Genomic DNA, 27,569 nt, shown 5'->3' on the forward strand with positions numbered 1-27,569 from the left:
TCTTGATGGGTTTTTTTTCTTGCATACACACAGCTTTTTGCTAAACAAGATGTTAATTGATGGTCTGGAGTTGTGTGGATTATTTGTGGATTGTTTTATCAGCAGTTTGGACTCTCATTCTGATGGCTCCCACTCACCACGGAGGAGCCCCTGGTGAGCAAGTTATGGAATGAAAAACTAAACAACATCTTGGATAGGCTAAGTGGGGGGGAATTGGGGTTTTAATCAACATCTAGAGACAACAGCATAAATTAAAGGTGGCACTCAAGATATTATTGTCTAAATTATAGTGATACACCTATATTTGCTGTCAGACTTTACTGATCTGCTGAGTTAATGTGAATTACAGGGGAGTTTAATTCATGTCCAGACCATGTCCAGCATCTGAGCAAACAGCACCCTCTTCCGTTTAACTAATTAACTCAATATGGTGGAATTAGAAATGTAAATAGAAATGTAGGTACAGAATAGTCTGACAAACATTCAAGAATATGAATCAGTGTTTTGAACAAACCTTTCAAGGATTATGAATCATTCTCGTTCACTTCCATGCACTGGCTCATATTTTCCTTCTTGGAGCCTCTACTTTAAAGCTGGTGCTTGCTTTGGTGGTCTCACTCATTTAAAGGCATACAGAAAGAAGAGTGAACTTTTAATAAGACTTGCACGATTCAGCGAATCGAGTCCAATCACTCATTTATAACACAAAATATTCTTGCAGGCACATTTGTTACTGGCCCAACGGTGCAACCTGCACGATTCAAAAGATCCGACTGACAAAAATGAATCAAAATTCCCACCACTAATGTAAACATTTGACTCTCACACTGATCTGAAAAATTACCCAGTAAAAAAATGGTTCAACAATATTGGTCTCATCATCTTGAAAACTGAACAGTCCTCGACCGATTCCGGGAACTTGTTGTTTCAGTTCCCGACAGTGAGGCGTATTTGCTGTATCCGCACTTCATTACCCACAATCCTCTGGCATATGCGTCTGGGGTGTGTGAGAAAGAGACATCTGCAGACTTTGATTTAGCTCCAATGGTGAGAATCTACCTTGTTTGGCTAAATAGGCATGCGAGATGTATTTTATGTCTTTTGTAGCTAACCTAGAGGTCTATCTCGCTACATTTCGTTAAGCTAAATCTGGTGTTTTATTAAAGCTGTTCGACAAACCAACTTCGTCAGCTAGCCAACATAGCTAGCCAGCTCACTCCAGACACGCGAATCACTAGTACACGGTCAAACCGATCTGTGTGTTTGTCTTTTAGCATGTTATACCGTTTGAACATAATGCGCTAAACACGTTTTAATATCCGTTTTATCTACTGCTTTATATGACAATTTCCACATTTTAGCAATCATCCGCGAACAAAATCTTGGCTGTGGCTCAAAACGCTGCGTACTTTAACAGCATGTTTATTTGTAGAGTAGTGCTGCGTTTGAACACTTTGAATCTCACCAGTTGTGAGACATAAGGAAAGCTAAAGCATTAATCTTGTGTGAGTTGTGATTTTCTGTGTTGTCAGTGTTTATTCAGACACATGAAACGTTTTGATTTGTTTTGACGGTCATGGACTAATTTTTTTAAGATTTTAGGTTATAGGTTACATTTGATAAGAATGTCAAAATGATAGTGCATTGGGTTCTGTAGCAAGTCAGAATTTCTTACACCATTTTTCATTACATTGTTGTACTAGTTTATTTTAAACAGTCCTGTGGTTTGAAATCTTTCTATCTATCTATAAATGTCTGAGATGTGACTTTTTCCCCTCTTTTTTCTACAGGCTGCAGCAGGTATTTTCTACAGGGCTTGGCAGTATTTTGAGCTGTAGTAAAGAATTGCGCTTCAGTAGTTTCTCTGGAGCGTCTGTGTTAGGTGCCACTATCACCGAACCCTCACCCGTCATCAGCATCCAGAATGGAAGCTAGTTTTGCATCCACGTTTCCAGCAGTTCCTCAAGTAGCAAAAGGTCAGTATTATCTGTTGGGCTACTTCGAGTCAGATAAGAAGCTGGGAAATGGCCATTAAAAACTCAAATATGGCACAGAAATTACATTATAAATGGTCCTTATGAGCCCTTATGATACAGCAGTTTTAAAATTCCTACAAAATAAAGATTATCAAATATTTAACATGTACATTTTGAGTGTTGTACCTCTATGAAAACCACTATGAAAGAAATTGCTGGTGTTAAAAATGACCTGGATCAGCATTGATTGTACAGAAGTCCTTTTGACTGTTTGCCTAGCAACTGGGTTCAATCATTTGTTTGTAACTGCTCTTTCATTTCATTTCAGCAGAAACCAATTACAAACAGCACCGCAGAACCCCTTCCACCTCCAGCACTCTGACCTACTCCCCTCGAGACGACGACGATGGCATGGTAATCACGACACCGTCCCTTTTCAGAACAGCCAATCACATTTACATATAGAGGAATGGAAATCAAACGCCTCAGAGTTTTGTCGTTGAAGTACATAATAGCAATCTTTTGGAGTAGCTTATTTGCTCTTTGGGCAGTTCTTAGCTTTTTGATAAATTACTTTGCTGTTTTTGGTTTTCTGATTGTTTTTAGCACTGAGTGTTTATGAGAGTGTCAAACCATACTGTTTTTATTTTTTTATATGTATTTGCCACACAGCCACGGCATGAATATTTACAAAGACGTAGACTGTTCTTGTGGCTCTTAATGCCTGGCTAGGTGCAAAATTTTATCTTTATAATCAGATTTGATTTTCACCAAATTTATGTAAATCAGAAGACCGTTATCAGAAGGTGTTTTCCTCTAGTCGATTATTTTGGACATTCACAGGAAATCCCATATGTGAGATGAGCTGAGGTAGTTGAATCAGAATACTGTTGATTTTGGTTACTGAGATGACATGCTTTCCTGATTACAGCGAGCTCAAAGGTATTTTTATAGGATGGGGTTTGTCTAGGAGGGAGTGTGTCTGATTCAGTGTTTTTTTTGTGATGCTCAATGGGGTATTCCAGAAAGCACAATTACCTAATCATATAAACCAGCTTAATTACAGAAACCCAGAACTCTTGATCCAGACCTTTCTGAAATGTAGTTATAAGTTAAAAAGCGCAGCCGAGAGAAAGTTCAGACTTAGAGAATGTTCATGGTGAACACACACACAAAAAACACTTGTGGAAGTTTATTTTATTTATTAATAAAATAAATTATAGTACAATTAAATAAACATTGTTATATTAGTGCTCTAAAATGAAAAACAATATATAACTGTAATTTAATATTGTGTGGAATCTGTCACTGAAGACTCATCAGTGCACTGAATTCTTCTGAAGTAAACTAACCCTGAAACATAGACTGCTTTGGAGAAGCTTACAGCTTACAGAATAAGTTGCTATGTCTGCTTGCATATCCTGAAAGTTGAGGTTATCTGTTTACTTGTACTTAAACTTACCCGGTATGTCACCTAATTGCTTTCTGGAATACCCCCAGATGACATTTAAATGACCTTTTAAAAAGTGTTTCGATGCAAACTTTCTCTGTCCCTGCAGCCGCCCATTAGTACCCCTCGTCGCTCTGACTCTGCCATCTCGATTCGCTCTCTGCACTCCGAGTCCAACATGTCGCTGCGCTCCACCTTTTCCCTGCACGAGGAAGAGGAAGACACGGTGAGTGTCAGCAGTCTTCTGTTTCCTATTCAGGTGTTGATCTAGTGTAGTGACGCAAAAGACTGACAGACCTACACATGTGTCCAGCGCGAGATTGACTTTCTCTCTCTGGTTTACTTCCCAGGAGCCACAGGTGTTTGCGGAGCAGCCCTCCATTAAGCTTTGTTGCCAGCTGTGCTGCAGCGTGTTCAAGGACCCCGTCATCACCACCTGCGGAGTGAGTCAGCCAGCCGTCCCCTCACCTCTCCCTCAGGATAGGGCTGCCCGTCATGATCTGGTTTTAGTTCATGTATTGATTTCCTGTCAGCTTGGGCCGTGAACAGCACGCCTCATTGACCTGTTTCCTAAGGCACTGTCAGGCTGTTGGACACCACAGTACAAGTGTCTGTTGAGAGATGAATTACATTTAAAATAGCTGAGTAGATGAAAATGTAAATGCAGCTTTTATTCGCTCTGATTGTGCTCCCTTTTCTCTTCCTTTTTCACTTCAGCACACATTCTGCAGGCGATGTGCCTTGACCTCAGGTAAGGAGAGCATTTTTTTACTCTAAACATTTGTCTTGCTTTCACCTTTCCCATGATGACCAGTTCTGCCAGTAGTGAGGAAGAACTTTTTGGATGCACTGGCCAAAAAAAAAGAGAAAACACTAAAAAAAGAACATGAATTTGACTAACTGCATTATACTTTTGGTCAAAGATTCTTTCACGATGTTGTTGTGAATTCTTCTGGGATCATGGAGTGAAAATCTGATATGATCTGATATCCACTGCACAAGACATCTGTTGTCACTCATCTATCAAAAGTGGAAAACTTACCATCTAGAACTGCATGTGGCCACACATGTATAATAAAATTATATATATTAAATCATTCATATTAAATTTTTGGAGGTTAATCATTTTAAATTCACAGAGAAAAATACAATCGTTAATTAAAAAAATAATGTTCAAGAAATGCTTAAAAGGTTGTTTTAAATGTGTGGGTTTTTTTTTAATAAATTTGCGAAGTTATCAAATCTGTCTTTCGCTTTGCCTGCTGTTATAGTGTGTAGAGTATAGATTTTTGTAAAAAAAAAAAAAAAAATGTGAGCTTAAATGTGAATGAAAATGAGTTTTTTTTTTTTTTGCTCGGCATTGACATAAGAGGCTCAAAGTTAATTTTGGTCCAAGTGCAGGTCTCTAGCTCAGTTCCTCTTTCATTTCCTCTTCCTGCTGAATCTTTAATCTCATGCCCTTGGTCTGAGTGAGGTTTTCGACATACAGTAGTATTTGTTTTGCCAATAACCTGTGTTTCTACAGAGAAATGCCCCGTGGACAATTCCAAGCTCACAGTGGTCGTGAATAACATAGCGGTGGCTGAGCAAATCGGAGAGCTGTTCATCCACTGCAAGTACGGCTGTCGGCCAGCTGCCTCGGGCAAACCCGGTGCCTTTGAGGTTGACCCACTTGGCTGTCCTTTCACCATCAAGCTTAGCACCAGGAAGTGAGTACACCGGTTCACTGGAATTCACAATATCAGCGTTTAATTTCTATTGTTGCGACATAGTCATGAGTCATGCAGAGGGAGTGTAATGACTTAGGATTGTGTGTGACAGAGATCATGAAGTAAGCTGTGACTACAGACCTGTTCGCTGTCCCAACAACCCCAACTGCCCTCCATTGCTCACCATGAACCTGGAGGCCCATCTGAAAGAGTGTGAACACATTAAGTGCCCTCACTCTAAATATGGGTATGGACGTTTAAAAAAGCGAACAATCTTTTCTCTCAGTTCCATAGATAAGGAAATAAAACAGCCTTGAACTGATCTCTTCTGACTTTTCTCCAGTTGCACCTTCATTGGGAATCAGGACACGTATGAGACGCACCTGGAGGTGTGTAAGTTTGAGGGGCTGAAGGAGTTTCTCCAGCAGACGGATGACAGATTCCATGAGATGCAGCTGACACTGGCGCAGAAGGACCAGGACATCTCGTTCCTGCGCTCCATGCTGGGCAAACTCTCTGAGAAACTAGACCAGCTGGAGAAGAACTTGGAACTCAAGTTCGGTGAGGAAACTAACTCTTAATTACTTGCCGTTTTTAGGCCAAAACATGCACGGATGTTGATTTTGTTGGGCTTTTCTTGTGCTAATATGGCAGATGTGCTGGATGAGAACCAGAGTAAGCTCAGTGAAGATCTGATGGAGTTCAGACGAGATGCTTCCATGCTGAATGTTTGTCTATTTTCACTCTAGTTTTCACCAAATTAAGATGTACAACTGTGGTGATTTAGTATTAAGAGCCTTCTAACCCATCCCTCCTTTTGCAGGATGAACTGTCTCACATCAATGCCAGGCTCAATATGGGTATACTGGGCTGTGAGTGTCTCTTCCTTTCCTCTTCCTCTTCCAGCTTTCTGTGAGGATAATGAGATGCTATGTCATTGTCTGACTGTATGAAATGTTTTGCAGCCTACGACCCCCAGCAGATCTTCAAATGCAAGGGTACTTTTGTGGGTCACCAGGGTCCGGTGTGGTGTTTGTGTGTCTACTCTACTGGTGATCTCCTCTTCAGTGGGTCATCAGATAAGTCCATCAAGGTAATTTAACCTGCCATCAGCTTTCTGTCACTTTGGTTTATGTGTATCCCTCTTCATTTGTATAAAATGCCTGTACTTCTCTACTCCACATAGGTTTGGGACACATGCACCACATATAAGTGCCAGAAGACCCTTGAGGGCCATGATGGCATAGTGTTAGCTTTGTGCATTCAGGGGTAAGCATTTTGAGGGCTTTGAACTGACATAATAAAATATTGTTATAAATATGAGTAATGTCACAAATAAATGTTTAAGTGTTTATTAATTTTCCAGGTTTATCAAAAAATTACACAAACTGTAAACATAGAATAAAAAATACATAAATGGACGGATTGACAGTGGAAGGGATTGTGAACGTAAAATGGGTTGCAGATGTCGTTTCATGTTCTTTTCTCCTTTCTGTTGCAGGAACAAGCTTTACAGTGGCTCAGCTGACTGCACCATTATTGTGAGTGTTCCCGAAATGCATTTTTCAGAGGAATCAAACTGTTCATGACATGGCCAGTGTGGATCTAATGCGGACGTGCTTGTTCTCCTATAGGTCTGGGATATTCAGACCCTGCAGAAAGTGAACACCATCCGGGCACACGACAACCCCGTGTGCACTCTGGTGTCCTCACACAACATGCTATTCAGCGGCTCTCTCAAAGCCATTAAGGTCAGTGGCGTCTGTTGAAGAGACGATGTGCGTGTCTACAGACACAAGCGCAGTCAAGCAGCTAAGATTGAGCTTTATTCTGCCCCGTTTGCTGATGTGTATGTTAGCTGTGTAGGTGATGTGGAGGGTGCGATCCGTGCACCAGCAGAGAATAGAAAAGCACAGATTTAAGTTACTGAGGCACGAGTGGCGCAGAATTAGATCCACTTGGCTCTGAGAGTCCGTCTGACGAGCACATGATGAGCTCGTATCACCATGGCGATGTGTGGGAGGAATGAGGGAGTGGAGGCTTATAAGTAGAATGAGCTCATCTCTCAGGGACTTTCCAGTTTACCAATTCTGAGTGTTCTTCAAGTGATTGGACATGTTTCTCTGTTGTTCTCTCTCCCTCTGTAGGTGTGGGACATTGTGGGCACAGAGCTGAAGCTAAAGAAGGAACTAACTGGCTTGAATCACTGGGTTCGAGCTCTGGTGGCTTCTCAGAATCACCTGTACAGCGGGTCTTATCAAACCATAAAGGTTAGAAGTGCTAGACTTTGAACTGCTTCAGGAATGCCCAGATTTCATCATGAAGAACCATATACATATTGATGGTCAGCTTTGTCATCCAGTCATGCTCATAAGTTTACAAATCCCTTTTCTCACAAGTTTACATTCTCCTTGGAGCATCCTAAAATTAAGGTGTATAGCGTAAGGTATTCTGTGATTCTGTCCTAGTTTTTACAAGGCCATGTTTCAAGAGTTTCAGATTTGAAGCTGTTCTCATTCGTTCCTTTACTGTTCAGTCTCCCTTGTAATAAGAGAGCAGTTCTCGGAGTTGTTTGTAAAAGCAGATAAGACAGAACAAAGCTGCTTGCTTTCTCAAGTTGCCTAATTAAGACTCCAGAGATCTCTGACAGGAAGCTGACCTCAGACTGCCACAAACGCTCACAGAGAGAGCATAAATAAAACGAAACGCTCATCCATCACTATAGCATGCAACAGTGACCACTGCTTTATTAGAAAACTACAGTATGTGGACTAATTCTCATTCATTGCTTCCATAGTGATTAAAAAACAAATAATAGAGAGTTAAAGTAATGAACCAAACTAACTCTGATTAATCACATTACAACCTTTAATTTGAACATATTTTATTCAAAATTAAGGAAAAAAAGGTTAAAAAACAAAAGTGTTGACAGATGGAAATGAGCTACACAAAAGCCCACAAAAGCATTGGGAATGACATAATAAAAATAATGTGCAATATAAACTATTAACTTATAGTCATTGATCATGAATACAGAATACAAAATATATTGTTGAATATTGAATTCTATACAAATATTCAAGTTTTAAATTGAGAGTGTAGGGAGACTGACTTGATTACATCACGTTCCAGTTTTTTTTGACCTCTTCTCATTTCATTTTCATGGAATTGAAGACACTTCTCTAATTGGTTGATCCCAGTAGAATCTCTTTACAGGGTTGTGAATTGTGCTTCTCCACCAGTAATTTGACTATTGATTTTTCATAGATGGATACATTTATTTATATATATATATATATATATATATATATATATATATATATATAGTGTGCCAATGTGCACTTGCCAATGTGCATTTAATGCGGACATGTGCTAGTTCTCCTACAGGTTTGGGTTATTAATATCCTGTATATATTTATTTATTTATTTATTTTTTGTGGACACATTCTTTTAATGTCTCCTGTAGAACCTGTCTAGTGTCACTAAATGAAATGGATTTTTGTGGATTTTTCCCTCAGATCTGGGACATCCGTTCTCTGGAGTGTGTCCATGTGCTCCAGACCTCTGGAGGCAGTGTGTACTCTATTGCGGTCACCAATCATCATATAGTTTGTGGCACCTATGAGAACCTCATTCATGTAAGTAGTATTAATCTGCAGAGCTTTAAGTGCAAGGGTAATGACCATGGAAACCTGAAAAGGTCAGGACATTGTTAAAATTGTGATTTCTCCTCTTTCCCCGTGAATAAGGTTTGGGACATTGAGTCCAAAGAGCAGGTGCGGACACTGACGGGCCATGTGGGCACAGTGTATGCCCTGGCCGTCATCTCAACCCCCGATCAGACCAAAGTGTTTAGTGCCTCCTATGATCGCTCCCTCAGGGTAAGGACAAGGCTCGGGTTTGTGGTATGTAATCTGGGGATTTGTGCCAGCTCTTTTGGGCACTGATTGTTGTACCTGTGCAGGTGTGGAGCATGGACAACATGATCTGCACTCAGACTCTGCTGCGGCACCAGGGCAGCGTGACGGCGCTCGCTGTGTCCAGAGGAAGACTCTTCTCTGGAGCTGTAGACAGCACTGTAAAGGTCAGAGTTCGGGACACTGCTTTCAAACTGTAGCTTGCCAAGATATGGGCTACCTTTCTATACTTCAAATTATCTACGCAACCGTTCAAACGTTTCTGGTCGGTAAAACTGAGGTCGCATTTTCTTTTAACATGAGAAAAATTTCAGACGATAATTTTAGACTGTGTGTAGTCTTCAGCGTCACATGATCCTCCAGAAATCACTCTAATATGCTGATTGGCTGCTTAAGAAGCATTTCTTAACATCAATGTTGGAAACAGCTGCTTAATATTTTTGTAAAAAAATATAAATACAAATTATTTGAATAGAAAGTTCAAAAGAAGAGCATTCATTTAAAACAAGATCATGTACACCGTTCCTTGAACCCGTTTTCTACTGGAATCAGATCTTTCACGCTGTATGAGCTCTATCTATAAATTTATCAATTTATTGTTTTCTCTTCTCAGGTGTGGACGTGCTAAACATGACTGCTAATCATTATTAGTCGTCAACATGTTGACTAATGTGTCTCAATCTCCTGGAACTCAGAAACCACGTGGACTCTGACGCACACATTTATAGTATGAATATTATTCAAGAAAACATTACAACATGCATTGGACCGGAAATGTTTTTATTCTGTACGCTATGGACTTGGGCGTCTGTTCCATGTGAATTTTGCAGTAAACTGTTAGACGCCTTGCTTCATGCGCTGGATGGATGTTGCTCGTTTGCTTTCCTCTTACCAGACACCTCTTGACAACAAACAGAACCTCCCAGCGGACAGCCAACATTCGTCATAAACATGACAACTCTGTATTTTATACACCCACAATCGTTTCCTATGAAAGTATGATTTAGATTTGGTAAGACTTCCAGTCTAAGGTCAAGTTCCCTGCAGTCCATGGAAAAGTTGCTGCGTCAGTGGCCTCAGCGATGACTGTTGAACTTTGACCTTCATGAGTTGCAGTCTCACGACTGAGTGAGTGCCTAAGCTTCAGTCTGACACCAGTGGAGATGCATGGAGCAACCATCATCCCCGGGCTGAATGAAGACCTACACTACACCAACTTGGGCCTGAAACAGCAGAGCATTGTTTTGGACAACACAGTACCCATGTTTTTATCTCCGATTTGACAGTGCCAACTGAGCGTCCAGAATGGCTCAGATATTTTCTAACTGCCTGTTGATCCGATGTGAAATCTTTGTATGACTCTATCTATAATGACCGACTCATCCATCATGCTTTTGTGTAAATAATGCAGTGTTTCCATACCAAAGGTGCAACTGCTTCATGAGTGCTTCCATGTTTGCCGTGGAAGCCAGATTTTGACCATGCAAATCTAGTAAGTGTTTTATAATGTACTTCATGCTAGTTACTAAACAATTTTAGTAACAGTAATTAATTTGAATGGTGTAAAGCACTTAATTCATTATCACTGAGCATCCCAGCATCACTTTCAAGAAGTAATGAGTTTAATGGAGGGAAAGGGAACACTGTGTTGCATTAATGTCAAGTTGAGTTCCCCTCTCAGCTTAAACATGGAAAAAAATCATCAAAAATTAGTCATCTTGTACTCATTTTCATGTCGTCCCAAACCTGTATGACTTTTTTCTTCTGTGGAATGTATTATTTTTTTATGAATGTATTTTTCTCCATACAATGCAAGCTGTGGTAACCAAATTTGTTCCAAACTTTTGTGTTCATTGTGAGGGTGGATGAAATGACAGAACTTTTCGTTTTTGGGTGAACTGTAAATTTAACCGGAAGTTTTCTAGTTAATGGTCAATGCTAATCTAAGACAAAAGGCATAAAAACGGCTGCTGTTTTGTATATCAGAGTGGCATAGAGCTACTCAGTCCAGCTCTGCACATTTAGGACAAGATTTCAGCAGTGGTTTTTTCCCCTTAAGCTGAGAGAGGATATGAGCTTGAGATTCGTTTGCAACTCAAACAGTTACTTGTATAAAATACATAAACTTTTAATGCTTGTATTAAGTGAGCTTGATTAATCAACCTTCACATAATGTGTTGACTCCCTCTAGTGTCCTTAATGCATTTTGAGTTGAAAAAATAAATCTGTGAAGGGCTGTGTGGCCCTTTGGTACAAACTTATTTTTTGAGGAGTGCCTAGTATTTTATGTTAACTAATGAGACACTATGGTGTTGAGCAGTTTTCAGTAATTGGATTGCTGTGAGAGGGTTTGTATATAATGTTTATTTAGAGCAGGTGGCTGTTGATGCAGTCACTGCAAGCACGCCACTGTTCCCAATGCCAGTCACAGCAGGTCTCATACAAGTCAATGGCAGAACATCAACACAATATACAGCCTGCACACACGGAGCAGTGCAGATTTCATTTTTTCTTTTTTTTTCTTTCTCTCTTTTTTTAATGTCTGCAAATAGGATGGAATTGAAAACAGCTTTCATTATTAAATAACATCTTGCACCAACAATAAGTTTGACTTCAGTGTTTTCAGAATTTCCTTATTTGTCATTGTTTTTTTCTCCCTCTGGTATTAAAAAAGACGAAAGAAAACAAACAAACATGACAATAAGAAACTGATGGAATGAGAACTTTAAAGTGGAGAAAATAAGTTTTTAAAAAAGGATGAAAATTCACAGTGACAAACATCCAGCTATATATACAGAAGAAGGGGGACAGGGCTGTAACAACTCAATTAACACTGGATCGACACCCAGTCCTTTGAAGCGATAGGCACAATAAAGCTTTTATAAAAGCCGTTCCCATGCCAGACATCTGTGCTCTGTCCACAGAGCAGACCGCATCAAAAAGAGATATAATTCTGAACATCTGGTGGACAAAGACCAGCCAAAAATCCTCTACACATTGTTTAAACATGAAAAACAAAATGAAAAGAACTAAAGCAAGGCACGTACATGTTTTTAAAAAAACATAACATTTGCATAATATACAACACATTTCATCTGAAGACATGGCAGTCAAAAAACTTATCACAAAAAGCTACCTTAAAAAAGAAAACTGGAGTTCTAAAAAAAATGACCATTTGCAGTTCATTTAAAACATTTCGAGCCAAGAAGATACTTTGATCTCAAATATTTGCAGTTTCATCAACTAACCCCCTTGATGCTGCATCATTAAATACTTGCTGAAAACATCTATAATAATCTCTGTTCATAACTTAAATATTACAAATATTCTTCTGAGAACCAGGGAAGGGGTTAAGTATATATGGAGCTACAAGTGTGTAAAGCATTGTGGGATTACGCAACTACTTTTCTTGCTTGTGTCCCCTTCCTTTGGGCCTTTCTTTAATTACATTTAAGATCATTTGGATACTGTGACGATTCTAATAATGAGCAGGCGGATTGTCATGGCAACAAAGATGGTTTAAGATAATGACTGTGAGTTTGCTGGCAATGAGATAATTTCATTCAGAGGCTTGCAAGAGGTTCATTTGTTACCGGTGCGGTCATAACAGCTAACTGCGCTCTCACTGTAAATGAGAGAGCATGGCATCTGGATACATCTCATGTCCACAGACACCAAACTGTAAAAGCATCACTCAGTCTACCCTCAATGTGTCCATATAAAGTGAATATTCTTAACCTAGATACTGCTGTTTTTCAGAATAAGTTATGGACCAAGGCTTAACTGCATCTTGGACTGGTGCTCTTATTTTGGTCATTAAGGACATGTTTGTCTGGATGATATCGGGGGAATGCAAAACAAAGCAGGCACACCATGGTACATTCACACCCTTACACAGCCGCTGAGCGATGTGCTGAGATTAGACTGCATGCATGCTTCCAATAGAACTACACCTGTCCAAACTCATAGACCCTTCCTCGGGTAGGTGGACATACTGAGCATCAAGCCACATTAACATTTGCAAAATCCTTGTTAGTTCACTGTCAGTCTTTACATGCATGCTTCTTTTAGATTCCTGATTTATGCAAATCACACACACACACACACACACACTTGCAATGTCCTCACTTTGTGCTTCCTGACGTCCCACCTTTTGCAAGCCGTCGACCTTCAATGGAATCTTTTACTTTGTTCTCGCTTGTGTTTCTGAGGTCACTCATATAGTCAGTCAACCTAATCCTATTAGATGCATGATCCTGGTCTCATTTTGAACAATTCATCATTGCACTTTATTAATACTAACCAATAGCTATTCTGGTATCCAGTGCCTACCTTCATCACCCAGTCAACTGTAAAAAAAAAAAATTCCTTGCATATCCTGAAAATGCATCACATTATGGAATTAAACTGAGAATTCATGTCGACTTCAAGGCCTTAACTGTTTATCACCTTGCAGCAGATGACTGAAGCATGGAGATGTCCAAGGATGAGGTAACTCCTCACCAAATCAGAGCACACAGGGTAACGCCTCCCACTTGGACACCGGACCTTTCTCAGTTTGAACCAGTTTGCTTGTGTGTGTCAGAAGCACTGAGGTCACCTCTCATGTTAAGGCACACAGGACACTGCACATGATGAGGGCAGGAGGAGAAAGAGGGCAAGTGAAGGAGGGAGGCTGTGCAGGAATGTATGAGTTCACACAAGTAGAACGTGAGTGGAAACATAAATGGTCACAGCAGCACAGAGCGGGAGCCCAGAGCAAGCACAGAGCAGGGGGTGAAACAGACACTTCACTATATTTAACACAGCCCACAACACTCTTCAGCAGAGCACAGCCAAACATACAGGATGTTTAAGCCAGACTTATTATTATTAATCTTTTTTTTTTTTTTACTTCAATATAGTCGTAGAAAAATCCACATATCTTTCATCAAAGTTTATAGATTTCTTAATGTTTCAACACTTTATGTACCATTGAACAAATAAAAACATAAAATATTTATATTTATTTATATATATATATATATATATAACTGTACTAATGCATGACTCTCACTATGAGATTTTTTTCTTTATAGATACAAACTTTCCTCATGCTTACAATATACACATACCATACTATTATTTCATATACAGATATTATTGTTTTCGTATTATTTTACTACTCATTGCTCATGGCAGAGATATTTCATGGACAGAGAGTTGAGCTTCATGTATTAAAACCCAACTTCTGCTCTCTACCCTCTGCTCTGTCTTTGATGTTTAAAGCCCTGGATGGCCTTCTGCCCAGTCCTGAGGTACATCAGCTCGGGTTTGTGCAAACCAACTCGGAGGGAGAGAGGAGAGATGGACGAGGGGTGAGAGGAGCCAGGGATGAGGATCAGGAAGGGATAGGTGGGTTTGTTGTTGGTCATTGTGCCCTTGTGCTCTCCCGGGGCCCTGAGGTTGTGCCACAGAGACACAGGCTGTGCTCTTCACTCCAGCATGGCATCCAGCTGGTCGGCCAGGTCATCGAACATGCTGCCGATGTCGTCTAGGATGCTCACTGTGCTCTTGTTTTCCGCCAATGAGCTGTGAATCAAAACATACACACAAACAGTTACATATAATTTAGGAATTTTAAAAAATGGGTCTGCAAGTGACACCATCAGATTTCTTTGGTCAACACATCTCCAGTGGTGAATTTAAGAAAAAAAGTTTTGCTCTAAATTCTAAAATTTGGCCTGCTAACATGTTATAGCCAGTTTTGAAAATGAAAAATATTTAAATTACTATAGCATTGTAATATTATCACTCACTGTACACTAAAAGTGTTTCAAGTAGGTAAGTCCCAATCAGGTTTTTTGTGCCCCAGTACCGGGTCATTGAATGTTGAGTATCTGCTGATACAGAGTCCCAATCCAATACTAGTATTTTACTAGTGCTTTGGGCACATTTCAAGTGAATTAAAGTTATTAAAATCAATCCAATGTACACATGGATGTGCAAAGAGTTTGGAGCGTTTTGTTACTAAAGTGCACATCAAAATGCTAAACATGGAAGATCTTCGAATGTGTGTGATGCATTGGAACAGACCTCATTGTTTTCTCGCAAATCACACGCACATTTGGGCATCTTCTTTTTATTTTAATTGAGGTTGGCAAACCTACCACAAGGTGCACATCGCCACCTACTGCACAAAACCGGCATGACAGCTGACATAAAATAAGGATCGGCCTCAGCATAGCAGATAACGATCAGTTAAAAAATGCTTAATCGGCCCAATCATCTTTGAGATCAACTCGGGACATTCCTACTATGAAGTCTTTGCTTCTAAATAACCACAGATGCAGCCTCAAAATTGGCGACTTGATTTGAAGGACTTAAGACTGGAAAAAATGAAATTAAATGGTAACATTCCTACATCAATGTCACTGATTTTTTTTTGCATGTTTCACTCACTCTTTTTGCCCATCCTCCTTGATCTTCTCTTCAACTGCCTGCAGGGCTGCAGCCAGTGAGGCACTGGTCTCCTCTATCTTCTGGTGCACAGCATCTGCTGTCACTACCCCTGCGATAAACGCGGATCCAGCTGAACTGTCCATGGACACCCCACTGATTGAGGAGCGAGGGGGCTTCACAGGTGGTGGTGTAGGGATGGGGGTTGGGGGACCTGATGTCTGGGGAGTTTGGGGTGTCTGTGGGGTTTGGGGTGTTTGAGGTGTCTGGGGAGTGTGAGGAGATTGCGGTGTGTGTGGGGTCTTCGCACTCAAAGCTGGTGGGGTTGTAGCCTTGACAGGGTGGTTGTTCTGGGCAGAAGCTGTGCTGGCCATTCTGGTGACAGTCTGCTTGGCTGGAGAGGGTGTGGGAGTGGGATTAGGTGTCACATTTAAAGACTGTAGAACATTTTTGGATGGTTTGGGAGCTGTGGGAGGAGGTGTAGGTTTCGCTGAAATTGGAGGAGGTACTTTCTTTCCTTCAACTGTAAATAGAACAAAAAAGAGATAGGGAGAGAGATGGGAAAAGAGACTGAGCGGATTTTGATGCAACAAGGTTTAAATGCTACAGGGTTTTACTGAATACTCACATAATTGTGTAAAGACAGGGCAAGAGAAAGGGCCGCACTGTGTAGTACCTGGGCTGCCAGGTGCCCCAGTTGGTCCAGGAAATGGGGCTTTCTTGATGATGGCAGCCGGTGGTCCTTGCTTCTTCATGTGCTGGGCCAGAACAGGTTTGGGGGACACCGGAGGTTTGACGGACTTGCGCGGGGCACTCTCAGTAACATGGCCTTCCAGGTCTGCACTGTCCCGACGAGGCGAGTTCTCAGGATGCTCCTGTGGCCTGGGCTGCTCCGAAACAGTCACCTCTGACACAGGGCGCCTTTTGATGGTGCCGGTTCCATTCTCATATGGTAGAGGCATCTGCCCATCCTGGAGTTCTTCTGTATCTTTATCTTTGTTCTTGGGGCGGCGCTTAACTGTATTTGACTCTGTGAGTAGGAACTTGGTGCCATTTGGTTGTTGCCTGGTGCTCTGGACCGTCCTTTTCAGCGAGGCTGTGGCATTGACACGTGAAGGGTCCTCCTGGGGGAAAAAGTATGACATTTCTAGTCCCTCCTCAGTCTCATCTTTGCCCTGTCTAGGTCTTTGTTTGATAGTGAGGTTTCCATCCTCAGCAAATGGAAGGTTCTCTGCTGAGCTCCCACTAGAGCTTGGCTGGGTTTCATTGCGTTGTCTATCCTGGACTGGCTCTGGCTCTGGCTGTGGTCCTCGCTTAGCAGCTGCTACTAACTCAGTGACCGGCCCACTAATTGTCCTGCGACGGTTCACTACTTCTCCATCCAGACCAATGGCATCACGCTGCTTTCCTCCTGTAGTACCCACCTGAAGAGAAACAATCTTGTTTTACTGAACTAGATATTGCCAAAATACATTCTATGGTAAACACTAAGCATCATCTCAAAGACACAATGACAACCACCTTACCTGCAGATAGTGACCTACAGACTTCTGTAAAGCGAGACCCTTGGGACCCCCACCAATGGAGGACATTTCCAACATGGCTGCAATGCTCCTTACACTACCGGCACTGCCCGTGTCTACAGTGCCACCCAGGTCACTTGCACGTCTTTGTGGTTGGTAGGGGACCAGAAGAGGTCCACTACTTGTCTCCTTGGGCACTTCTGTCAGATTACTACTAGAGCTTGTGATGGCTGAACTACAGCGTTTGGGGGGAGGTGGAGGAGGACCCTTCTTTTTCTGTCTGAGTGCAAAGGACTGGCTTCTGTTGACATTTTTGTCTGCTTGCCCTTTCATTGAGTTACTGCGTCCCACCCGGTTCTGTACTGTGGCATACTTTCCTCCTGAATCTGGCACATTTAGCTCGTCTCGCTCCTGTTCACCATCAGACACAGCATAGCGATTCAGGCTGTGGGCACGTTTCTTAGGCAGACCATATTCATCGCAAGCTTCGTCGCCTTCTGGAGGCAGACACAGGAGTGGAACTGAGACAGCAGGTCCTTGAAGTGCAGCTTCCTTAGTTTCCACAGGCTGGGATGCTGGGTGTGGATGGGACCTTTGAGTGGGGGATTGGGGGTGAGCACGAGGTGTCATGGGCTTTTCGGTCTGCTGATGCAGCTGAGAGCTAGGTTTTTGTTTACTTGGTGGGTTGCTCTCCGTCTGTGAAGTGGGAGGCTTTGCTTTGGTGGGCGTTTGTGGTGGAGTATAGGGCGGTCCTTTACCTTGGGGATAAGACTGATTCGGTTTCGGCTGTGCCGATGAGACACTTCTCTGGCCCCCCTGGCTGCTCTGGCGCATAGTACGTGCCTCCTTTTTGGGTGGTCCACTAGGCTCTTCTGTGTCTCGGCTCTTGTTCATACTGTTCTCATGCAGACTGCGGGCTCTGTGTTGTGCTCCCAAGTTGCTGTTTGTTCTCATTTCTGCGCCATTCTGCACATCAGCAGGGTGTGTCAGAGCAGCCTGTAACTCCCCGCTCAGGTCACTGTCCTGGAACGTGGTCATTTTAGGGGACATACACTCTCCGCTGTCGTGGGGTGGGCTCTCAATAGCCATCACCTCCTGAGTAACTGGAGACTTTTTACGCAATGTGTTGCGACCGTCAGAGGCCTTCTGGATCTCTGCCAGCTTCTTCACTGCAAGCATAAGCTTCTTCTGGTGTCCTAGGTAAATTTGAATAGAGAAAGAGTAAACCACTATGGTCAAGCAGTGTGGAAAGAACAGAAGTTTGTGTGTGTGTCTATCTTACCAAGTTTTGTAATGCCAATCTCCTGAAGGTCCTCCCACGTGATGTCAGTGATAAAGTCAATGTTCTCGTATCCATTTTTGACTAAAACTTGGTGATACTGACTCAACCCAATCATAGCTAACCACTCTCCAAGACTCGCCTGTAGATTAAATTACAAATTATAAAAAATAAACATCTGGATGTTTGAATGTGTGTGTGTGGTTGTGTGTTAAACTCACTGGTTTTTGGTCAGGCAGCCACTCATTAACAGTGATCTTATTGATCTCTGAGGTTATCTTCTTTCGATGTCCTGGTTTGGTTACTCCAATAGCTGTTAAATCCTGAAAATATATATAGGAGCCCCTAAACAAGCCAATCACATTTCAGCACCCTAAAATTTACATACACACTAAACCAAGTGGCATATATTCTGTGCATATGAACATTTACACAAAAACATTATACGCAACATTACATATACACATATAAGATAAAACACTTAAAATCAGACACATCAAACACTCTTATTGCCAAAAGGTGCCAGAATGATAGAAGCAGATGCAAAATAAAATAAAAAAAGGAAATGGAAAATAAAAATTAAACAATACCAGGAACAAGTGAGGAAAAGAAGCCTTTTCAGAGTACCCCAAACATATTTATATAATTGATCATGTCCTCAGTGAACAGAACACCCCTGTTAATTTTGATTTCAGCAATGACACATAAATCTTGTGGAGTCAGTGGTTTAATGTAATTAAGTGAGGGTAGATGAGCTTGCTTTCAGGAATTCCAATTGCTCAAAGATTAATTTCAGGTTTTGTAATGATTTTGACTTAGTAACAGATTTACACTCCATAATATTAATGAAATGACCATTAATAATACTACTACAAAATATATGTTTATGAGATGTTTAAATTGCCTTTGATTTTAATCATATATACAAAAATACATACAGTAGCTCACAACGACATGTACATAAATCACAACATATGGTTAAATTATGTAATTCAACAAAATACCAGCCTAACATTGTAGGAAAAGACAAACATATTTCACAACCAATACTGGGTGGCACTGTCTGGGGGGATTTTCTGGGTGAGATTTTCCGACTTGCTATGGACAAAATTCGAACTCTCACAAAACCTGTGTGCTTCAGACACATTGTAAGCAATTTTATTTGGAAATTTGAGGATAATTTGTTGGTTGATTCGCTTCTTTTCTGTGCTTTGAGTGGGTCTGTTAGTGTTACATTTAGGGTAGAGGGGAGTGATGTGAACAGTTCAAGGTGGCTTAAGGGGGTGGGGGGGACAAATCTTACCTCTGGGGTCATTCGGCTAATGGTAGGAATGTCATAGCCAGCGCTGATGAAGTTTGTAGCGTAGACCTGCAGCTGAAATTCACTCAGCCATTCGATAACAGCCTCTGAGCTCTAGAAAAGAAGATAGGTGGCAGTCTATCACTGTTTGGGTCCTGTGGCGGAAAATGGACCAGACCCCAGGCCAACAAACTGAAAACATTAGTCCCACTGACCAATGTCTCAACTCCACTAAACTTTATTAGTTCATAAATAATTAAAACTTGCCCCGACTTCTGTTTGGTATTATACTGTAATTAAAATTATTGCCCTTGGTCCAGGTACCTGCTCTGGCATCAAAAGCCAAAGCTTTAGCAAATAAGGGCTCTTATGAACCAAATGGTTCATTTAAAAAATGAACTGCTTTGGAATGCCATTTCCCTGAAAGTAGGAGGATGTGCTGTAACTCTGTGTAGGAGAGGCAAAAACGGATGTGGGCAGCAAAGAAAATAGGGCTGTTTTGAACAGATGGCCCTCAGTCCTGTTGGTCCAGCATGGAGCAGCTCTACTCAGCAGCTCCAAAGTCCCACTGAGAAAGATATAACGGCCAAATTTCTCTGTTATATGACTCTAAACAGTGTAATTTCTGATTTCAGCTAATTATAAAAATGAAATCAAAAGTAGCGAGTGTCAAATATGCATTACCAGTTTGCAACATACAAGCTCATTCATGGGATAAAAGGATAATAACACCTAGACAGTGTGATATTAATATTGTGTTGATACACCTTTCTCGAAAATATCAGCGTTACAGTCTCATATCCTCTACACTCACAAGTCTCAGTGTGGACAGTCTAAATCTTGAATATGTGCCATTACCACATCACCTCTAAAATACACTCCACATTCAAATCAAAAGTCTACATTGTTGGGTAATCTCTGAAAAGAAATCAAAGGGTGAAAATTAATGAAAATAAGGCAAAAAATTGGAATGGACTTCAAAATGTAGCAAAAAAATTGAAATGAATGATCAGAAAAGATCAGAGTGAAAGGAATCGGTCAATATTAGACAGTAGTATCAGACAGAGCGGCTGACAGAAACCTGAAGCTGAGGACAGCATGCAAGGAAGCCTGTGGAGAAGCCAACTCACCGTGTCCTGACGACAACCGAGAGCACGTAATACCGATGATGCCAGCTGTGAGAGAAAGTGCTGGGAAAGCATCCTGGATGCGCAGATGCCAGTGCAAGCATGCGTATGTGTGCGTGAGCAAGTGTTTGCTTGTCTGAGGGAAAGGTAAGGGGACAGTGTGATTCAAGCGGGAGTAGGAGTCTCCTTACCTTCCCCTCGGGCAGCACCTCCCCTTTCCTCTGGGACACCGCCTCCCCATACGGCTGCTCGTGAAGTGGACAGCTTGACAAACTCTGACTGCGTGAGGAGGGTCCTAGAAGAAACATGAGATCATTCATACACATTGGAGCAGTGCTATGGCACAAACCAATCCCTTTTGTGTTTTCTGACCAACTACTCCTCTTAGCCAATCAGAATTTTGCGATGCTTACACCCACAGCTATCAGTGCAACCATCTGGCACAGAAAAAGCAGCCAATTTGTGAAAAAACTGATAAAACATTTTGGATGGAGAGACTTTGTGACAAGAGATTCTCGTGTGACTTCTTCTCAAAAGAGTTCCCACTAACCCTTGTTGCTGGCCATGTGAGAGGGGTGCTCCAAAGACTTGGTCTGCTCCAGCAGGTGTTCTTTAGCTTTGGCAGACTGGGACAAAACCGTTGCCAGAAGCTACAGAATAAACAAAGCTCATCAGATCAAGAAATAACATGAAAATATCAATGCATATCTATGCCAGTTGGACTTCAAGTTCACCTCCCTTGTGTTCAGCTTTGAAGAATAAAGGTTTGCAAGAACGAGTAAGTGTAAAATGTCCCTTTGGAAAATTTAAGGTCAAACCAGCTTCTCATGGTAGCAGGTTGAAGCTTATCACAATCAGGGTAAAGCTGGTTGGAGGTCAACCTGGCAGACCATCTTGATCAATCTGGTTGATAGTAACATTTGATATTGTTGGTTTTACATAGGTTATAGCTGGTTTAAGCTGGTCATTTATAGTGATTAGCTGGTCCAAGTGGGTTTAGTTAGACTGAGAACTTGTAGGGTCAAGGCTGACCTTGTAAACCATCTTGAGCCTCTTTATCATCATAACTGTGTTGTGGACTCTGCTATTTTTTAATATTGAGAACTATTTTTAAAGTCATATCTTTATAATTATCGTTCTTTGTGTGAACATACAGGGCTTAAGCATATAGGGAACAAAAATAACAACCTGCAGTAAACAGTAAAACTGCACTACAAACCAATTTGTTGATAATTACGATAATACATTGTAATACATTGATAATATATGCTGCTTTAATACAACAAGCAGCATATCGATGTATTATTTTGTACAGCTAAAAATAATTGGATGCAGATAAGACCGGAAGCCAGACCCATAAAATTAACAAATGGCCGAGTCTACTCTTAAAATAAAATGGATATTTCTAAACACGTACACAATGACCACTTTGCGTTTTCTTCTTTGCGCAAGAATGACGATGATCGCTACTTTCCGGCATACACCACTCTTATCAAGTAAGGGTACTGTTTGTGGTGGAAATGCAAGCCAGTTTAGAGTGTACCATCCCAAATTGTACTGTACCATACTGTTCTGCTCAGAGATTAGGGCTGGGAGACCAGCTTCTAATGTTTTCTAGCTTGTTGGAGCTCATTATTTATGATTATTTAGGACAGTGGTTCTCAACCCTTTCATCTGATGCACTCAGTTGAGTTCATAGAGCGCTCACCTAACAAGCTGATTATCTGAATTAGGGGTGTTAAATAAGGAAGACTAAATGTGCAAAGCAGTGTGTCCCCAAGACTGGAGTTGAGAACCATTGATCTAGGTCATTGGCTGAGTTGGTTCAATTGACCCTTCGCAAAACCCATCTTCCTTAGTCACTGTTGCTATGTCTGAGAAGCAAAGTTGCTCTTAAGCCACATACCATGTTTTTCAATCAGCAAAAAATACATAACAGAGCAAAGAGAAAACTGAAAACACGCCGACAGACAAGACAAAGCAGGTTACTTCTGGAATTAAACAAGGTCTCAGCTTTAAAAAATATATATATTTATTAAGAAATTCAAACAATAAATACCATTTTGTTGCTCTTAAATGTCTCATGATAGATCACTGTAGCACCTCAAGATGCCAAATTCAAGATAGTCAGATCGCCTGTCAGTCAAGGTCTTTGCTAAGGGTCAATTCCAAAACTCAATTGAACTGGGGTACGTTTCCCAAAAGCAACTATGGTCACAAGTTCCACCATTACCAATAGAGTTCAGTGGAACTTAAAACCATAGTTAGCTAACAATGCTTTTGGGAAACACACCCCTGGCTGATGTGTTTGTTCACATTAGCACAATCTGACCTGTTTTTCTCAGTTCTTGGAGATTGTTCTATTGCCAGTATTACTAGATATGAGGCACTATTTAAACCATTTAAACCAGCAATATATTAATAAGTTCTTTCAGGCATCTTCTCAAACAACATTGGAGTTGAGTCACTTTGCATGTCAAATAGCTTACCTTGACACCCTCTGCCTGTGCATGAAGGATACTGCTGCTGCCCGCGCTCTGTCCACTACCAGAGGATCGGGCACTGGCCACACTGCCTGAACTGCCCACACTGCTGCGGTCTCCACCTGGAACAACAAGCCCCCAGCAAACACACACACACACACACACACACACAAACACAGTCAGCCCAGTCGGACCACACCTCCCCGAATCCCTCCAATGGCACCATTATGAACTTCCCCTCTGCAATGCACTGATCTGACACACGGAATGACAGAGACTAACATGACAATGGTGACCAAAGACAAGGTGACTGACTGACAAATGACATGTTAACAAAGTCACTAATACAAACAAACTCAGGCCCATGCTGCCTTCACTGAAAATGCAGTTTGATGGATTATCTGTACGTGTGTTCTCAAAGGAAACGACTTAACGGATGCTGCTCTAACAGAACGAATGAGAGCCTTTCAATGCGCCTACACGCCTGCAGGTGAGGAGGTTTCTGAGGTCAGACATACAGCAGCTGCACCGGGAGCGTGGCAAGGCAGGGGGAATTATGAGAGAAGAAGAAGAGGAGGGAGGAGGAGGAGGAAGAGGGGGCAGCCCTACTGTTACCTGCCATAGGCTTGCGCAGAACCCAGATCTCCTCGCTGCTGCCGCCGGCTGGGGTGGGTGAGCCATGTGGACTGGACTCTGAGCCGCGAGAACCTTTAACACAGAAACCATCATTAACTGTGCCCTGGCTTGGCCACCTGCCTGGGATCAGAGGTTTTCTGGACAGGTCAGGCAAGAGGATGGCTAAACTATGTCTAAACTATGTCGCTTTAGCAGTCTGGTTGACTGCAAGCCTCTCTCTCCCTTTTTAAAAACACAAACATAAGGCAAGCACGCATATATATATACGAGCCTGTCCTCCAACAAAAAACGACCATATGGGTCGTTTGTGCAAGTATTTATTATGACCTATATTTACGTTTTAAAGTTAAGCGCCCTCTAGCGGGCGTAAAAATAATGACAGTATCGCGTTGCGTCTGTCGTCATTAATTAACGTATAACGTCATTACCAATCAAAACGCACGTTTATTTAAATGCAATGTGTGGGCGTTTTACACCGATCTCACAGTATTTCCTACATATTTTACTAGGTGGCTTATTCGTTCGAATGACCACACCTAACCCCACCCCTAAACCTAACCCTCACAGAAATCATGCTAAATTATGATTTATTGAGCATATACATTTTCGTGCACATCCGTTCCCTGGGATCGAACCCATGATAGCATGATTACATATCAAGGTATAATGCAATAATCTACTAACTGAGCTACACAAAACGCAAACCAGAGGGCAAATAAAAGAGTACAAAACAGAGCGATAGGGGCGCTCTTTTGCCGATAGGGGCGCAATTGTAGTATACGCTCTGATGGGTCGTATTTCAGGGATTTGGACAAATGACCTATACAAGCGTATTGGTTGGAGGACAGGTTGATATATACTGTATATCTAACACAAATATAAATGAACAGTTATATACAGAGGTACATGAAACATGTACTGTATATGTGTGTATATACATATATATATGCCTTGATTTACACATACACATAGGTATGACATATATAATATGTACATGATTATATATGGAAATAGGTATAAAAACAAAAGGTGTAGCAGTGCATTACAAGAGCATAGTTCATTAGGATTCTAAAGACATCAAACCACAAATGTACAATAATGTGTTCATATACAAATAAATACAATAACATCTTACAGTAGTTGTCTCTAATCAAAGGAAAGTCTCACCAGGCTTTTTAAAAAAATATTGTTAAAGGGAAAGTTCACCTAAAAATGTCAACTCTGCCATCGTTTATTCACCCTCATGTCTTTTTTGTGAACTCAAAATAAGACTTTTTTTATTTTATGTTTATTTTATGAAAATTTTATGTTTATGTCCATACAAAATGCACCATTTAACAGAATCTTCTTTTGTGTTTCGAAGAAAATAAAGTAATTTAGGTTTGAAACGACATGAGGGTGAATAATGATGCCGATCTTCATTTTGGGGTGAACTATCCCTTTAGGGTTTGTTTCAAAATTACCAGGCCCAGACAGAATGTGCAGATTTGTTTCACCATTTTAAAGGGAAGAATCAGTGTAATTTTTCATAATGGATTTAAACATGGTGTTAAAGGCAACTGAAAGTACAAAACTCATTGGTAGCTGAAAGTATATGCAGATTGGCTGCGGCCACCGTTCAGATTCTGAGGGCACTGATTCTACATGAGCCTGATGATTACTGATCACTTACAACTAAAACAGACACAAACATATTCCAATTTACAATGACCCAGAGTCCATAAGAATATCAACATGTTCCATACCATTATCAAAGTTTGGTTTGATACACAATCGCTAAAAGGATCAGAGTTAGTATATGAAGTGACAGATCAGTTCAGTTGAGACAAGGGAGAGATGAAACAGACAGATGTTGATTGACGGCACACACACAGACTGATGTTGTGCAGGTATGGAGAGGTGAGAGGACGGCTGTGCACGTGTCACGTGTAAAAGAGAGAACGAGTGAAGGGGGCAGTGGAGCATATCCCAGGTGTGGTCATCACAGAGAGGGAAAATGTAGCACCAAGTTCAGGGAGATTTAGGAGTAAAAGAGGAGAGATAACAGCTTCAACAAAGAGAGGCCGTGAACCTCTTTTGTGCTGGTTAAAAGAACTTACTAGGCAAATCTTGGTCATTCTTGGCCTCTAAAAAAAAAAAATCAACAACCAAAATAATGTCAGAAAATAAAATTCAAATCAAATGTAAATAAGGAAAAATTCAGAAAAATAATTTATTAATTCAGAAAACTTTAAGGAATTATTGGAGCTAATTGGTTATTGTTCGTGGTCAGACTATTCAAATGAGAACTACTGTAATTTAACACATTCCTTAAAGCTTTGTGAATAATAGTAATAATTATTATAAATAATATTAATAATAATACAGTGGAGACAGATTAGGGGATCTGTACCTTGTCCACTGTGCGGCTCTCCTGAGGTGTTTGGGGACCTGTTATAGCCAAAGGAAGTGAAAAGTGGCAGATGGGAATGTGGTGGCGGAGGTGGAGGCGGCGGCAGGATATGAATCTCATGATACGAGTCCCCATTCACCATGGCAACGGCGGGCGACACAGGGCCGCACACCGGCGCACAGAGCTGTATCTTTTGATACTGTTGGGTACAAGTGACTGTACTCCATGAACCTAGATACAACAACACAGCAACCACCACCACCACAACAAACAAAACAATTACACATAAGAGAGGGGAAGGAAATTAACTCAACGCAAAGATCACGAAATGCAAAACCATAAGAGACAAATCAAAAGGAAAAAAACTCTTGCTTTATATTTAGAGCTATTCAGTGTGAATGGAGTGAAATGCATGTAACTATATCATCTTCAAGGTGTCTATAGAAATTTTATGTGCGTACACTTAAAATATACATAAATATATATATTTGAAATAGAAGCGATGTGTGGAAATGCAAGGTAGGTGAATGAATTGGAAATGAGCTGGTGCTTTGAGTGAAATGAAAGTGCCTGAGGAGAAACAGAGTGATCTTCTCAAATGAGAGGTTTAGTATGCAGTATGCACTACTCCTTTTCAGTAAGTCTGTGTGTGGGTGGCCGTGCGAGTGTGCAATTTGGCCATTTATGTCCACTGTGAGCACAGCGGGACTTAGTAGAGGGCTTGTTGGAGATGAGATGCTCCTTTCACTAATTACATAAATATAACAGAAATTACATCAGTTGCAGCAATTTCAGTATTTCAGTAAATAAGGGACTATAAAAAAAAGGACCTGAAATATTCTAAAGCACAAAAAGCGGGGCCAAAAAACATGGAATGTGAGGAAGAGACCGAGCAGCAAATGTAGACACAGACATGGATACTTAATGAAGCATGAGACACAAAGAACACATAAGATTAGTCCCCTGCTCTCATTCCCAAACAAGGCCATGGACCGGACATAAACCCTCTGGATGGAAAGAGAAAAGTCTTCTGATGCCCAAAGATTATTTCTATAAGTGATAAGCGAAAACATCTTTAGGGTCAGGTTTAATGGGTCTTCTCTTCTCTTCTGTTCTCTTCTCTTCTCTGCTCTTCTCTTCTCTTCTTTTCTCTTCTCTAATACTATCAGCCTCAAAATCAGGTTCTCTAGCATGGATAAAGAGGTACTTATTGGCCAATGTGAACTAAGAAGATCTAGATGCCCACCATTACATACAATTGTTTATTAAATTCCAGTTGACCAGCAGAGGGAGCGCTCCAATGAGTTCTGCTGTTCTGTCTGTGTTTGGATGGAGACCT

The 27,569-nt window shown here is 41.1% G+C and overlaps 2 protein-coding genes across 10 annotated transcripts in view; one reads left to right on the top strand and one right to left on the bottom strand.

The window, feature by feature from the left end:
• Window positions 1-11,309, top strand: LOC132148127 (E3 ubiquitin-protein ligase TRAF7-like). Its single transcript, XM_059557137.1, is given in 21 exon segments — window positions 1-153; window positions 1,791-1,916; window positions 1,918-1,976; window positions 2,305-2,390; window positions 3,536-3,652; window positions 3,777-3,869; window positions 4,144-4,177; window positions 4,952-5,135; window positions 5,248-5,382; window positions 5,479-5,696; window positions 5,790-5,863; window positions 5,959-6,007; window positions 6,101-6,228; window positions 6,322-6,404; window positions 6,637-6,676; window positions 6,770-6,886; window positions 7,283-7,405; window positions 8,654-8,773; window positions 8,885-9,016; window positions 9,100-9,219; window positions 9,666-11,309. Coding segments are annotated over 21 exon segments (2,157 nt in total). The 5' UTR covers window positions 1-49; the 3' UTR covers window positions 9,681-11,309.
• A 2,664-nt stretch (window positions 11,310-13,973) lies between these two features.
• LOC132148031 (caskin-1-like) overlaps window positions 13,974-27,569 on the bottom strand; it is a 115,574-nt gene continuing 101,978 nt past the window's right edge. For 4 of the 9 annotated variants that reach the window (XM_059557129.1, XM_059557127.1, XM_059557130.1 and 1 more), the window contains exons 11-23: window positions 26,231-26,461; window positions 25,938-25,964; window positions 23,818-23,910; window positions 23,209-23,324; window positions 21,270-21,369; window positions 20,911-21,014; window positions 19,596-19,706; window positions 18,514-18,615; window positions 18,296-18,434; window positions 17,017-18,209; window positions 16,119-16,914; window positions 15,494-16,013; window positions 13,974-14,623 (exon numbers count right to left, since the gene is read on the bottom strand). In XM_059557129.1, the coding sequence (XP_059413112.1) occupies window positions 14,527-14,623; window positions 15,494-16,013; window positions 16,119-16,914; window positions 17,017-18,209; window positions 18,296-18,434; window positions 18,514-18,615; window positions 19,596-19,706; window positions 20,911-21,014; window positions 21,270-21,369; window positions 23,209-23,324; window positions 23,818-23,910; window positions 25,938-25,964; window positions 26,231-26,461 (3,629 nt within the window). In that variant the 3' untranslated portion in view covers window positions 13,974-14,526. The remainder of the gene's footprint in view (window positions 14,624-15,493; window positions 16,014-16,118; window positions 16,915-17,016; window positions 18,210-18,295; window positions 18,435-18,513; window positions 18,616-19,595; window positions 19,707-20,910; window positions 21,015-21,269; window positions 21,370-23,208; window positions 23,325-23,817; window positions 23,911-25,937; window positions 25,965-26,230; window positions 26,462-27,569) is intronic. The other 5 variants (XM_059557132.1, XM_059557133.1, XM_059557134.1 and 2 more) reach the window with 4 other exon arrangements.

The sequence above is a fragment of the Carassius carassius genome, chromosome 1 (assembly GCF_963082965.1).
Source record: "Carassius carassius chromosome 1, fCarCar2.1, whole genome shotgun sequence".
Lineage (NCBI taxonomy): Eukaryota > Metazoa > Chordata > Actinopteri > Cypriniformes > Cyprinidae > Carassius > Carassius carassius.